The 16444-nt window shown below is 37.0% G+C and overlaps 1 protein-coding gene across 3 annotated transcripts in view; it reads right to left on the bottom strand.

The window, feature by feature from the left end:
* MSR1 (macrophage scavenger receptor 1) overlaps positions 1–16444 on the bottom strand; it is a 65367-nt gene that overhangs the window by 5183 nt on the left and 43740 nt on the right. For all 3 annotated transcript variants that reach the window (XM_029226652.1, XM_029226653.1, XM_029226654.1), the window contains exon 9: positions 4987–5175. In XM_029226652.1, the coding sequence (XP_029082485.1) occupies positions 4987–5175 (189 nt within the window). The remainder of the gene's footprint in view (positions 1–4986; positions 5176–16444) is intronic.

A 16444-nucleotide genomic window follows, 5' to 3' on the forward strand; every position in this document is an offset into this window, starting at 1 on the left:
AAAATGAAATGGGGGGGCTTCCCTGGTGGTGCAGTGGTTGAGAGTCCGCCTGACGATGCAGGGGACACGGGTTTGTGCCCCGGTCCAGGAAGATCCCACATGCCGCGGAGCGGCTAGGCCCGTGAGCCATGGCCGCTGAGCCTGAGCGTCTGGAGCCTGTGCTCCGCAACGGGAGAGGCCACAACGGTGAGAGGCCCACGTACCGCAAAAAAAAAAGAAAAAAAAAAAAAATGAAATGGGAATCAGAATAGAGAATGGGTAAACTTAGACTATAGTTCTGGATTCTAGTTTTGTGGTTCTGGAGAAGCCACTCATTTTCCCTGTTTTATTATATATGCAGAATAGAGAGGTGGGGGGTCGAAACAGCTTTAAGATTTCATTTCCCTTTAAAATTCTGTGATCCTAAGATTCTGAAGAAGCAAACTCTTTAGAAATGAAGTTTTTAAGGTTAAAGAACTTAGGACAGTCTGCTTAGTGGAGAGACAGGGTGAGGGATGGATGTTGAGTGCTCTCCCCACGACTGCCACAATAGCTATGTAAATGGGGCATGTTTTGTGACAGTTCTGTCAGCTTTATTTAATTTTATATGAAAAGTGGGGCTGTAATATCTATTTCTCACAGGTGCTGTAAGCACTGCATGAGATCGTGTAGTAAACACCTGATAAACAGTATTATTCAATACTTAGTATTTATTGCCTTTGTTACTGTAAGTAACAGAACAGACATGTTAAGAACCCTATTATAACTCTATATCAGGTTCCATAATACCCAACATCTAAACATTTACGTTTCAAAACTTTCAGTGTGCAGGGAGCAGTACATAAGAATTAGAGTTCTGACCTATTGATACATTTTATTCACCTCTGAGATTGTTTTTACTTCCAATCACTAACGGATAGTTCAGAGATGCAGAGTTATATTCCTGATCTCCTTCAGTTTATTCTTGTAATTTTTTAAAAATTTCACTCAGAAAATTGATTGTGGAATGTGAAAGGGGTAATGAATAAAAGATAGCATTTATGTTTAGAATTTTCTTTTGTTTCTGCTTTTAAGTTCAGAGCTTCAGCACCAACTCCTTTAAATTTAGGAGAAGATGAGATAGCTGCTCCAGATCCAGCTCTTACTTCCTGCATCAGCTGACAGGCTCAGATATGCCTGCAACAAACTCCCGGACTACCACTGTCCTCTGACAAAGCTCATCCAAGTTTGCTTCAGGGAGACCACCAGGATGAGAGATCGGAAAGCTTGCATAGGGAGAGAAGAGTCTCCCTCCCCCTTCCCTGCCCCGTGCAATGGCAAGCACCAGAAGCTTCTCAGTGCTTCCTTAATTTAACCTTTTTGTCTACACAGGAAAAAGAAAGAACATTCCACTTTATGCAAATGGTGCAACCAGATGAAAGAACCCATTTAAAGGAGTGTGCTTTAAGCTTTGTTCCTATAATTCATTTTCTTTGTAACTGCAAAACTCATTGTTCTTAAAGCTAATAAGGATTATCTCTGGTAAGCCAGGTTTGCTATTTTAAAATGAGAAGAAAGAAAAAAAAAAGGAGAGGGGGAAACTGTGTCCAGAAAATTGTATTCTTTCCTTAATGGGAGGAGAGATACAAAGGAGATAAATTTAAACTTTTATCTTCTTGTTTCAATTTTGATAATAATGCAAAATATAGTATTAATCTGATTTTTCTTACTTTCCTATGAGAATGACACATAATTAAAACTCTAGTGCATTCCTCCTCCTCTCTCTACCCCTCCACTCATATTTCTAAGTTTCCTTTCCAGTCTCTGTTCTGCATTCAAAATTACTTTTTCTTTTCCTCCTGAATAAAACTGCAAATTTAAGGTGGAGGAGTGGAAAAAGGAGGCGTTGAAACAGCTTTACATGAAAAGGTGGTTTACCATGACTAATCCAACATCAGTTTACGATGCAAGCCTGTTTCTTAAAATACAATGTACAATGAAGCAGATCATGAAATTTATTTTTTAGATTCTTTTTCTCCAGAACAAATCACCTCAATTCTATTCTTTCTCCCAGCTCATCTTGCTTTATTATTTAAAATTCTCATCATCATTCTTCAATTTTGGGGGACTGAATATGCAGAGAGCTGAAACAGAGCTGGATGTGTGTGGAGCAGAGTGGGAAGATTAGAAGAGACAGTTACACAGAATGCTTCTTAAATCACACCTCTGTACTGTGGGAAAAACCACATTCAACTTTACCACCCTTGGAACACCGTGAATATCGCTCTACAGTGTAACATGGATCTGACTTTCCTACCATTCAACTAGGATTGCAAATAAACTTGTAATTATACAGTTGGCAGTGCTGCTACCAGTGATCTCTGTCACTCTTGAGCAATGCTATGAGTCTGGCTTCGTAATGGGCACTTTCTATACGCAGCTCATTTCAGATTAAAATAAATCTGCTGGGTTGTTATTATTATTCTCATTTTATTGGAAAGGAAACTGAAAGTCTGAGATGTATCAGAGCTAAGGTTTCAACTCCTATCTCCTTAGTTTATATTATAAAACTTCTAGTCTTTCCAGTTCAGTTTGGTAGGTATTTGAGAATGTGAGAGGAAAAACAAAATTCTGATATATCTCATTGTTTTATTATAATAAAACTCTAGTTTAATGTATAGGATCACCAGCTACCATAAATACAAAGCCTCACTGAAAATGGATGCTCATCTTAGAGAAATAGTCTGTTACCTGAAGAAAACTTGAGAGAATCATCTCCATATAGCCAAATGACTCATTTCACATGAGACTAAACTCTATTGTTTCTTATATAAATAATGAACTTTCTTCTTTTTGGCCAGTACTTCAGAATATGTATTTTATTCCTTTCTTACCAGTGTTTTAGACTAGAAATCCCTAGAGGTATAAGCAAGAATGAATAAAAGCTGTGGGGAAAAGAATATTTTACTTGTGAGACTAGGCCTGCAAGTTAATGGAATCTTAAGATAATAGTCTCCAATTGTGTGTTTACCATCTAGGTTTAGAACCTCAATTGAAGAACAGCTTTGAAATCTATGGCAAGGCTTCATATTCGTAAAAAGAACAGAGCTGGCATATAACGTCTTATTCACTTTCCCACCACAGATTGTATTTGAAATGTTTTATACAATTATGTATTTTAAATAAATGGCCTTTCATGCTATGGATCTTAGTTACCATAGAAATGGATTTTTTCCTCACAGAACATTGTAGAAACCCAGATTGGCAGTTTAGTCTTCCTAAACAATTCACTGATTCATTTGATTTTCTAGTGACTAAGAGTTAGGGATTTTTTTCTTTTCCCCTTCTGTGGGGAAAAAATAATCCAGCTTATTGCTGTTTAAAACAATTCATTTAGGAGGTAAATTTTACAGCTGCAAGGATGGTTTTGGTCCGACACTTTTCAAGATGGGGAAGAAGTTCTGAAAATGTAGTAGAAATGGAAAATTTGGAAATTCCAAAGATCTATTGGATGATGGCAAATTATGGATATTTTCTATTTCCTTTGTTTCTTCTATTCAAAACTCTAAGGCACAAATTAAAAACTGACAGCTGGAGGCTTGAACCTGGGTGCAGAAACTTTCAGCATTATCACTCTCTTCCGTCTTGTGCTTAGCCTCTTTATGAAATTAAATGAAGTTTCTGGTCTCTAAAGACTTTAGAACCTGGATCCCTGCTAAAATTCGTCTCTTGAATTTGATAAAATGAATTCTTTTCGTAAAGGAATAAAGGATATAATTGTGATCTTAGTATTATCTTATCTTATTATTAATACTATTTATGTGTTTAGCACAATGCCTGACACATAGTTATTACTCAATAAACTGTAGCATAATAGTACTTAACAATCTATTTTATGAATTTAAGAAGTCTATCTTATCTTGTTTAGTCTTTTGACATGATAATTTGACATACTCCACCATTTTATCATCATACACAAGATTATCTGGTAATACTGTTATTTTATCTCTATTATTTTGCATACAATTTCCTATTGCCCATATCTATCTAGGAGAATAGCACAAAATCAAGATGGGCAAATCTTTTTTTTTTTTTTTAGTCAACATGAACTTCAGAGATACCAATTATCTATCACATATGGACAGTAGAATAAATAAAGAGGAAATATTGACTATAAAATTCTAGTTTACCTATATATGGCTATTTTTTTCTAATCTGTCCTTCAGAATTGAAGCACTTATATATATTTAATTACACATAAAACCTATTATTAGGTGCCAATTTAGAAAAAAAATGAGGTAATAAAAATATCATGGGTAAACATGCAAACATTTTGTCCCCAGCAAATTTTCTTCCTAGCTCTTTCAATACATTCACAGAACAAGTTACTGAGTCATCCAGATGAAAATATGCAGATACACATGCAGCAAAAAAATTATTCGATTCGACCTCAAACAGAGGGGAAAGTAACCTTTCTCTTCCCTTATTTCTCATCAAGTTCCTTAAAGGAGAAGTCACAATTAGTAGGCATAGAGAACCGGTAAAATCGCCTCTTTCTCTTTCATGGTTTTTCACTGTCCTTTCAGAATAGAGGTGCTCCAACGTGGACTAAGGTTTGGGAAGTAAACGCAGAAGCTGGTACCCACCACCCACCCTCCAGTTCCACAGAAGAGAAAATGGGGGAGCACGTGGACTTGCCCAGCTGCCTGCAAGACCCAGATATGTAAATGAGTTTCCCAGGAAGTCATGCCTTGTCTATATAATTCACTGGTTCCTGTTGATCTGCTTTACCAGTAATTTTCCATATTTTCCTCTATTGTCCAACTAACTGATTGAGTCTAAACGAAATTTAGACATTAAATGTTGTCTGAGAGCATCTTTTTTTTTTTTTATCTCTATCTTTTCATTTCTACTTTCTAGGAAAGGCCTTAAAAAAAGAATCCTGCTTCCTATTCTACATGTTCCTGTCTCTACTTGATTGTATGTACTGGAGAATGCCTACATTTCATTAAAAAAAAAAAAAATTACCTTGTCCAAAATAAGCTCCCTTATGCACATTTCGAGCACCTTGGTATCCCAAACTCCTACAGATGACCTGTCCTCCACGCAATTCCCAGCGGTCGTCACAAACTGTACCCCACTGGCCATCATGGAAAATTTCCACTCTGCCTTCGTGAGGGCCGCTACCACCAACCAGTCGAACTGTCTTAGACGGTGCTGTCACAGAAACAAGCAGGGCTTAATTTTACATATATGTACATATTGCTTTATGCTTTAAAAAAAAAAAAAGCATTTGAGCACATTTTTCCAGCAAGTTCAATTATTGGAATAAATATTAAACTTTCTAGCACCACCTATTGGTAAAGAGTTTAATTGCAAACATTGTACATATTGGTCAGATCTGAAGAGTAAATCTACTCTTGCTTTTTTATAAGCTACATCTATGAAAACACTGCAATGATTTTGTTCCAGTGACTTTAAAATTTTACAGCTACAAGTCTGTGAATGTTATAGAGATTTTTCATACTATTTTTAAAAATTTTAAAAAGTGATTTCTTTCTTGACACACTAACACACAAACTGGAACATACATCCAGTGACTTTCAGTGATACAGGAGGTTGAGGAGAAGATATTTTATAATATCATAAACATAAGAATAGACCAAACATCCTGTTCCTTACCAAGAAAAACAAGGTAACTATAATGACAAAATCAATTCAGAAATAGCAAAGATATTCCTTGATATAAGCCCCCTGGATTTTGTCCCAAGGTGTTTTTCTTGTTTTGAAAAAGGATTAATGAGATAGAAATCAGACAAGTTTCATTTATTTTGAGAAATCGCTAAATCAGTAAACTTTGGGAAGAAATATACCATGTTTCCAACAAAGTAACTTTGTTCTGCAATGCCTAAGTAATCAAAATTGCCATATATACAGTAAACTTTTATAAAACTTTGATCATGTGCAGTGATTTACATAAATATGAAATGTCTCTTTCCCACTTTTAAAACCAACATACACATTTTTAACCTAAGAACAGATAAAGTGTGTAAATAGTATCACAAAAAATTTCACTTAGAGTTAGAAAATTTCTTTAAACAGCCTGAACTACTCTAGTTAAGTATTTGTTAAAAAATCATTTGGCTGAAGAACAGAAAAAGGCAGACAGAAAATAATGTTTAAAATTTACTTAGTGCTAAATAAAATAAAAATATTCCCTAATAATTAGAAAAGCCAATGAATAAACACAGTTCTATTTAAATATATCTTTTCAAATATGAGTTTGAAGAACACCATAATATAAAAAAGCAAGATGCAATTCTTACAACAGAAATATCTCTGTAATGTGAAAATGGAGTTTTAGTGTATGGGTTTTCAGAACTCAGTTAACTAAAGAAATAGTAACTTTTGTTTTCTAATTTGAGCAAATTTTGTTGGAACAGTAATCCAACAATATGTAAACAAAATAAACAATTTCCTACAAGCCTGACTGAGCCACTCAGAAACATGAAAAGCAAACATTAACATGTAGTATTACAATTATAATTATTTTCTTGATTCGTCCAAAATATAATTCAGTGCTAAATACTGAATTAATGTAATAATGTCCAGGTGCATAAGCCCTTCCTCACTTAATAAACATGAGTTACAAACATTAAAAACATTTTTAAAAAGGAAAATAATTTGCTATTGCAGTATTCAAACTTCCAATTACTAAGTAAAATACCTGGGTGACCCAATCATTCACTGTAAATGCCTAATAGGAAATAATAATCCAGGGATAGATTGTGTAGTTTTAAAACATTACAGTCACGTAATAGTAACTAGTGCCACTCCCAATTATTTTACAGAAGTCAAAAATAAATCTCCCTGTGCTATGCTGCTGCTTCCCACCAGCCAACTATTTTACAGTCGGCAGTGTATATATGTGGATGCTACTCTCACTTCGCCCCAGCTTCGCCCTCCCACCCCGTGTCCTCAAGTCCATTTTCTATGTCTACCTCTTTATTCCTGTCCTGCCCCTAGGTTCTTCAGAACCAATTTTTTTTTTTTAGATTCCATATATATGCATTAGCATACAGTATTTATTTTTCTCTTTCTGACTTACTTTACTCTGTATGACAGACTCTAGGTCCATCCACCTCACTCCAAATAACTCAATTTCATTTCTTTTTATGGCTGAGTAATATTCCATTGTATATATGTGCCACATCTTCTTTATGCATTCATCTGTTGATGGACATTTTGGTTGGTTCCAAGTCCTGGCTATTGTAAATAGAGGACACAACCTTTAAAAGAATGACATAGCCATAGGACATGACATAAACTGGTTAGAACCAACTAGGTCTGAGATGGCAGACCAGCCTTCCACTGGACCTTGAGCCTCTGTATACGCTCACTGTAACACATCAGCATGCTAAATGACACACCCACAGGCTCGCTGACAGTTCCAAGGCTGACCATAAAAGGTCAACAAGTGGGTGGTGGCCCAGTTCCTGGAAATCCCCACCCCTTCCCCAAAATAGCTGGATCACTGTTCCCACTCATTAGCCTAAGAAATTATACCACGCCCCCCATAAAAACTGACAACCCTGTACCCTGGTGCTGCTCTCACCTTCTGAGATGGCCCACACTCTGTCTGTGCAGTGTGTTTCTCTCTAAATAAATCCACTTCTTACCTATCACTTTGTCTCTTACAGAATTCTTTCTGTGATGAGACATCAAGAACCTGAGCTTCATTAAGTTCTGAGACCAGGTGTGTGGTATCAGTTAAAGACTGTGGGTTCAAGTCCCAAGCTGAGATACACGGTTTAAGTTAGTCACCTGGAACAGCTGAATCATGACTTGAATCTGCTCAGGATTCTCTCTCCAAATTTTATCCAAGAGCCTCTCTGTTAAGTTGCTTCATTCTTTCCTTTGATTGCAAGCTGGACATCTTTGTTCCCCAGTGAACATGTCTATTAACAACTCCTAAATTTATATTTTAGTCTCCTTCTCAGAGACAGTTCTGAAATATCCAAGGAAGTCCTCCTATGACCTAGTTTGGGTGAGATGCCCATCTATGGACTAAACAGCTTGGGCCAAAGACAGGGTCAGTTACATTCACATGCCATTCCTGGAATAGGGGGAGGGGAGAGGCATTTCCTTGTTGAAGGTGAGTTTTGAGCAAAGACAGTAAGCCCGGTTCATCAGACATTTTAATAATCTTCGTGTATTTATGAATATTCATTATACTATATGTTTAGCCTGGTGTTCTTTTAATATCCCTGACTGTAGAATATAACTGAAATTAAAAATCCACGAGTTAGATAATCTGGGTTTTACTTATTCCTCTGACACTGTTTATGCGAGCTTATTAAACTATTCAATCTCTCTAGGACCAAATTTTCCAACTGTTAAAAAAGAGAAAATGATATTTGCTCTTAGTTAAAGCATCTAAACACAACTTCTCTGTGCCAGGCATCTTCCTTGGTTTCAGAAATTATTTGAATAAAGCATGTATCCTGCCCTCAAGATTCAAGTATTTCTGAGGTTATTTTGAAGGTTAAATAGTTCATTCTTTAAAATGAAGTACAAATGTAAAGGTTTTACTTTTACAAGTTTTGAAACCTTTGAGGTTTACATTTTGTGGAGAAAGCATTAGAATGAATATATTATCTTGATATTAATCACCTTATTAATTTTTTAACTACTTTCCTATTTAATACTTATCCTTCTCAAAGAGGAGATCTTAACCAAGTAGGATGACATTTTACAGATAGACAAAACCTACCCTATGGTTTCAGATGTGAGTGTATTTGACCTTTGTTATTTCCAAACATGATAAATCTTGAAGAGACTCTTGGAGACCAGTAATGAGTAAACTATGGCCTTAAGCCAATCTCAGCTTGCTGTCTATTTTGTAAATAAAGTTTTGGTGGAATGCAGCCATGCCCATTAGTTTACATACTGTGTAGGGCTGCTTTCAGGCTACACAGCAGAGTTGAAGAGTGTGACAGAGACCTTCTGGCATGCAAACCAAAAATATTTACTAGCTGGTCCTTTTCTGAAAAAGCTTGCCAACCCCTGATATAATTGAAAACACAAGACTAGTATGATAGAGAATTTCAGTAGGGAAAATCCTGCCGTGTGACCCCTGGAACAAATAAGGTCATGATTAATCTCTACTTACTTCTCCAGTTTAACCCTTTGAAAACCTCTCCACCCCCTCTCCTTGCTCCCTTTAGTTCAATTATATAATTACTCACATTCCCAAATAAGCCTTGCTCTCCTTTATTTCTGGGGCTTTCGTTCCTCAATCCCCCCCACCCTTTCCTCCCCTCCCCACCACTGGCACCTCCCATTTCTTCACCCTCAGCCCCCAGTTTGGATAGGTATCCCTTCTCAGGCTCGCATAGCACTACTGCCCTGCAAAGCACCGTAAACTAGGTAATTTTCTCTCCCAGACTGAGGTCCTTCCCGTTATCTTTTCAATACCTGACCAAATATCACTTGATGAAGTCACTTGATGAAGAGTTTATGGTGTGAATGAATGGATTTTGACCTCTTCCTGATACGCCATCTCTATTACCTGAGTGGATTAAATTGGAAAATGCTTCAAATAGCAGTATTAGAAGTAGCATTTAGTATGTCACCAGTCTCTAGAGAGAATATAGTTTCTATGTGTAGAAGCAGTAAAGGAAATTGCGAAGGAGAGGTTGATTTAAACATGAGTCTATTATAGGAAAAAACTATATGGCTGTCCACGAAGAGCCCTCCAAGGTGGACCGGTCTGGTGGCAGGGTCTGATCAGAAACCTCACATATTCCAAAACCTGATTATTTGTAGGTTTAGAGGATTTATCTCTTAGTGGCAGGCTAATGTTAAACAGACTCTCGGGACTAAATGTCAATTCAATTTACAACCAGAAAAGTAGTTGCCTCAAAAACGGGAATATTTTTAACTACTTGACAAGGCCATTTTCTCTCTGTGGGCAATCTGCACAAGAAGTCAAATCACAATCAGTGAATTATTCGTTTAATTAATTTATTAATTTACAATGAGACATAGCTATGAGATTTTGCCTCTGGGTTTGGCCAGTGCTCTTTGCTTAACACATTTTTCTTTATATATGTTAATATATTCCATCAGGTTAGGTGGTTTGACATATCTCTGCTCTGATTCACTGCAGTTTAACTTTCTAAAGGCAATCTTACTCTTATTCCCTAGATTTGGAGGAAAGTGTAGATAATTGTCTACAATTTGTCTGATAATTTCTATATATTTTTAAAAGCCTGTGTGTAATATTAAAATATATAAAATATTTATTACACAAATAGCTCATTCATATTTTTATAAGATACCAGACAAAAAATAAATAATAGAGTAGATAATTTACAAAGGTTTTCTAATCTAATCTGAGAAAATAACTTCAAATATAGTGAAAGTTAACAAGTTCACTAGTTATTATTGTTTTGTTTATTGAAGGCTTATTTTTAAAGGAGGAAGTAAAACATATATTAAATGTCAGAATAGAGGAATAGCTAAATTAATTATAGTATACATTCGATGGATAGTTTTAGACTCATTAAACATTCCTGTCAAAAGAATCATTCAGAAAATAGAGAAAAATTATAATATAAAATTTAAGTGACTATATTAACATTAATGTTTCATTTTAATATGCCAAAAAAATTGATATATAAAAAGATTAGAAGGAAGTATCCAAGCATATTGACAGTAATTTTGTACAGGGGACAGAAATTGAATATAAAATCTTTTTATTATTTTATGAAATCATATTATTTTTAAAACTAAGATTAATTTAATTAAAATAAGTGGTGGCCAGATAGTCACTGATGTCCTTACTGTTTTAAAGGGTCTATGATTCAAGTTAAGCTGAAATTCATAAAATTGAGGGAAAGAACAAGCTCAGAATGAGAGATACAGTATAATGTCCTTTATATAAAACACAGAAAATAATACCATCTATCATTTATGCAAACATACATATGTAGTAAATATATAAAAACACGAATAGAAAGACACATGTAAACTCCATGATAGAAGTTTAACCTGGAAAAGCAAGGGAGGCAGGTATAAATGGGGCTTCATCTGTGCTAGTTAACATGATATTTCTTAAAAGAGAAATATGTGTAGTCCGTATGGTAAAAGGACAACACCTCTAAAATGCGGGTGGTGTGTACATGACTATGTATTAGCTATTTGTTGTAAATGTTCTTCCTTCTTTTCTTTATATTTGAAATCTATTTTATTTAAAGAAGAAATCTATCTTATTTAAAGTCCCATGTTCACGGGGACATTGATGGAGCCATCTATGAGCCCAAAATAAATTATAAAAATGCTTCATATATAAGTCTTTTCTTGAAAGTTAGGAAAAACTATTATGAATCTACTATGTTTGAGACAGGAAGGGCACAAACCTTAAAAGAATGACATAGCCATTGAAGACACAACAAACTGGTTAGAACAACTAGGTCCAAGATGGCGGACAAGTTGACTTCTACTAGACCTTGAGCCTCATTATACACTCATTGTAATCCATCAGCATACTAAATGACATACCCACAGGCACCATGACGGTTCTGAGGCCAACCATAAAAGGCCAACCATAAAAGGCCAAAAAGTAGGCGATGACCCAATTCCTGGAAATCTCCGCTCCGTCCCCAAAACAGTTGGAATAATCCTCCCACTCATTAGCCTATGAAATTGCCCAGCCTATAAAAACTAACCGCCCATATTTTGGGGACTCTTGCCTTCTGAGATACCCTGTCTATGAAGTGTGTATCTCCCTGAATAAAACTCCTTTTACTTTACTATGGCTCGCTCTTGCATTCTTTCCTGCGCAAAGCCAAGAACCCACACTTGGTGGTAGTCCCACGGACTCACGCGAAACCTGGGACGTAACCATCCTCTCGTGCCCCACTTTCTTTCTTGCAACAAGCTCTAGTAGACAAAATTTTAATTTGAAAAGTGAAGTCAGGAAGAATGTGGACTATGGGGTGTCTTTGCATTGTGCCCATCACTGCTACTTGAGTGGAAGTAAAGAACTGAGGTTAAAATGTAAAATGACCTTTGAGGAGTGTAGCCATTTCATTTCAATTATTATCATATTGTTTACCTCATGGTCATGCTTTCTTTTTTTTGTATCATTTATTGGAATTAGGATTTAGGGTTAAATTTATTACTCAATAGTAATTATTATATTTGAGTTTCAAATGTAACAAACATTTTTTTAAAAAGTCTGGTTGCAAGTTGACCCAGAAGTCCTTGCAATATGGCAAAATTCCTCTAGAAAGGGAACTGATTTTTAAATTTAAGATAATTAGCTTAATGAGGTATTTAACTATGAAAGGCACATCCTGGTGTGAAATAAAACTCATTTTATGGCAAGACAAGAAAAACTTAAACATAAAAAAATTTTCTCTGCCCTTTGGATTCCACTCTCCCTTCTACTGTGCATTGTGTATCTGACTTATGCATCGACCAGACCTCCCCCATCAGCAGAAATACCTGCTCAACCATAAAGAACAACATTCTCCTAGCATTAGCAAGACAACTCCTTCAAAGATAACATTCCTTCTTGATCATGTACGGGATCACATGACTTACCACGATGACCCTTAGATCTGGATTATGTAAACTGTCAATAATACATCATGTGATGTACAGCCCTCTGCCTCAAAAAACTTAAATAACTGTGCCTTGACTTCTAATGGGCGGAACAGTTCTCAGACCTGAGATGCTCTTGCTGAGTTATAATCCTCAAATTTGGCCCGAATAAAATTTTCCATTTCTTTCTTAGATTGACTGGTTATTATTATTTTTTTTACACTGGATATCAGATGTTTGGAGAAATAGGCTGAATTTCTTGGAAAAATAATTTAACAGACTTTGAATCTTACTCCAGCAGTCAAAGAAAATAAGTATTCTGTAAGCCCCCAAACAGGGTAAAGAGGAGAAACCAGAGGGAGAAGATTTCAGTGGAGCGCGAGTATGCACAGTATTTTGATGGCAGGGGAGAGACCGAGGAGAGTGGCCAGTGAGGAAAATATGGAGTCTAATCTAGCCAGGAATTTCGACAAAGTAAAGTCTAAGGTTCAACTTGAAAGTTGTAGGCTCTTCTGCTCACGTTTTCCTGTTATGAATAAGTCTTCAGTAAAATTCTCTTAGATCCCCAGGTGGAGCTAGGGAACATCCTCAAATGAAGGGAGAGGTGTGGTGCTGTGTTGGAATGAGTGACGCGGGGGGAAAGGAGCGATCACAGATGCACAGGCATGTGAGTTTCCTAGGGCTACGATATTAAATGGTCACAATTTGTGCAGCAAATTAAAACAACAGAAATTTATTCTCACAGTTCTGGAGATCAGAAGTCTGAAATCAAGATGTCCGCAGGGCTGTTTTCTCTTTGAAGGCTCTGGGGAGAAATCCTTCCTTGCCTTGTCTTAGGTTCTCATGACTCCGGCCAGTCTCAGTGTTCTTTGGCTTGTAACCGAATCACTCTAATCCCTGCCTCTGTCTCCAGCTTTTCACCATGTCTCTGTGGCCTCCTCTTATAAAAACGCCAGTTGTTAGCTTTAGGGCCCACCTGAATCCAACATGACCTCATCTTAGCCTAACTACACCTGCAAAGACCCTACTTCCAAATAAGGTCACATCCTGAGGTTTCAGGAGCACATGAATTTCTAGAAACCCTACTAAACCCACTATCACAGCCGTGGCAGGGATTTGAATGAGGAGACATGGGGAATATAATTTTTCCATATTTTCGTCAATCTACTTCAGACAGGAGGCACTGGAATTGCCTTAGAATGTGAGGTTGGTGCTCAAACAATTTTATTTCAATATTAAAGAACTGACCCCCAAGATTTGAGGACTGCAGAATAGCTGGGTAGTAGACATTTGGTTACACTGGAAATTAGTGACTTAGCAAAGTTAACCATGATGACACTGAACACCCATAGTTCAGCGACTTGAATAATTAAAAGACTGAGAATGTGCTGCGTCAAAATAAATTGTACTAAACCTCAGATGATATTGAGTAAGTCTATTGTAACTTAAAAGTCCTTACTTCGCAGTGGATTAAGCAGGGGATGAAAATAACTGTAGTGCCCCAGGAAAGGGTCAGGACCTGTAGGCTAAGCCACAGTGGGGGATATTTCTGGGACACTTCATGTGCAAGCAAGTAACTGCTGTTCTAGGGAATCTCGTCTTGAGACTCACATTGTAGGGCAATGCATGGCCAGAGAAGCCAGGTTAAGGGAGCAAATGATAGGTTGTGAACTGGGAATACTTTGGTGGTCCAGTGGTTAGGACTCCATGCACTCACTGCCGAGGGCCCGGGTTCAATCCCTGGTCAGGGAACTAAGGTCCCACAAGTCACCTGGTGTGGCCAAAAAAAAGGCTGGAACCTATAACCTATGTTCGGAAAGTGCTTGAATTGGAACAAAAGAAACAATCTTGTATTAGTGTAAGACTACATGTACTGCAGAACAGGAAGCCAGGACCTGGTTCTCTGAAAAAAGCCATTTGGTCCTCCGAGGTCGTGGAGGCATGGGGAGTGGCGTGTTGGGTCTCTCTACTCTATCTGAATTCCGGCACATAACTGAAGGAATTTCAAATTTTGCTAATGCAAAAGACCTGGCTGGAATCGTATTGATTTTTTTTTTTTTTTCCTTCCATCTCATTAGCTCTTGTGAGAATCAGGCTGTTAAGTCAGCTGGGATAACTCCTAAACAGGACCAGTGCTAACCACTGGATTCACTGCTGATTTAAATCTCTATTTCAATTTACAAGACATATTAGTTATACGTACTACAAAGGAACGCATGTACTGTGTTAATGGGATACTATATGTTTTTAGTGCCCATTTATGGAATCATATAAAGCTTGAAACACCACATAACTGTCAAGAATGAGCAGCATTTGTCTAAGTGAGCTGGAGACATCACTGCTCAGGCACACTCTGCTCTGCTGAAGCCTAGCTGGGCTACTGAGAAAAGGACAGTGCAGTTAAACAAGAGACACAATAAAAGAAGAGGACATCAAAGCAATCACATTATATTGAAAAAAAATGTTCAAATTCAGCCAGTTACTGAAATAAAGATAGAATATTAGCAGGTAGCTTCTTCCCCTTGTGCATATGAGTAATTCTCAATACAATAATGGAGGCTACGTAAGCATTCTAGAAAGACTATGTTTCTGAGTTAATATACTTGGGGGAAGAGACTGGAGGCAATGGCTGGAATGGGATATGAAGGAAGAAACATAAACTAACAGAGATTAATTGAGAATATTTTGGGGGAATTTGACCTAATGGAGTTCATATTGTAAGAACTCTTATGTTAAGGTCTTTCAATGATTAGGCTCATTCTTGAAAACCAAATTGCTCTTTACAAATCTCTTTCTCTCCCTTCCTTCTTTCTCTCTCCACACCTTCCGTATGACATATTTGTGGTATTTATATATAAAAAATATATAAAGCTAGCTGTGGGAGTGTTGAATGGAGTCACAGTTACAAATAGGGACTTTGGAGATCAATACACCAGGCTTTGTGATTCTGTTCTACCACTTAGTGGTGAGCTTCAGTTTCTAATCTATAAAATGGAAATGATGATAGGACTTACCTCAAAGGCTCTTCTGAAGATCAGATGAGATAACGCATTAAAGTCCCTGCATTAGAGAGTAAATATTTTCTAAAAGCTCATTATTATACTTATTTCATATTTGGAAGAGAAGCCTTTACTTTGGTCAACTGAATGCTTAGAGAAAGACCAGAATTCATTTACTGTTGGGCTGAGTCCTCAGCAGAAATTAAATGAAAGACACACAGATATTTCGTATCATTGTATGAGTTTCAAAATAAGACATTTACTCTAAATTCACATCCTAATTACAGTCTTATTGGGTAAAAAGCACAGTAGAAAACACTAACAAATGACACATTAGTAATTGGTATATTGAGGACAGAACCTCACACAAAGTGTTTCATTGTATGGCTGGAATTCTGTTTGCTTGAAACACATACACTTTCAAGTTAGGGTGAGAACACAGCAAACTATTCGGACAAGCTTTAGAACTTGGTGCAGACTTGTTTTCTTTTTATTATATGTTATTAAATTTGGTGTAATTTGTGCATCTGAACTGGGCATTTCAGCCTCTACTTCTGTCTAAAGAAAAAAGCCTTTCTCCCCTAATTTGGAAAGTTCAGGTTCGTATTTGACACACTTAAGAATCCCTTTGCAGTCTGGGGTGTCAGATAACTGGTGAACCGAACCCCCTGGCATTGTCCCCCAGGGTCCCTAGGATCAGGGCCGTCAGTGGCAAGTGTGGACCAAGTACTGCTGCAGAAGAAGAGGGCTCCCAGGTGCTGCCTGTTCCCCGGTACAGAATGGGGTAGGAAGTCCTACCCAATTAAACCACAGGCAAAGAGATACAACTCATCTTCAGATGTTTGCTTTAACTGGCTCGTCATCGTTGCCAGTTT

Source organism: Monodon monoceros, unplaced genomic scaffold (genome assembly GCF_005190385.1).
Source record: "Monodon monoceros isolate NGI ecotype Baffin Bay Population unplaced genomic scaffold, NGI_Narwhal_1 Super_Scaffold_17, whole genome shotgun sequence".
Lineage (NCBI taxonomy): Eukaryota > Metazoa > Chordata > Mammalia > Artiodactyla > Monodontidae > Monodon > Monodon monoceros.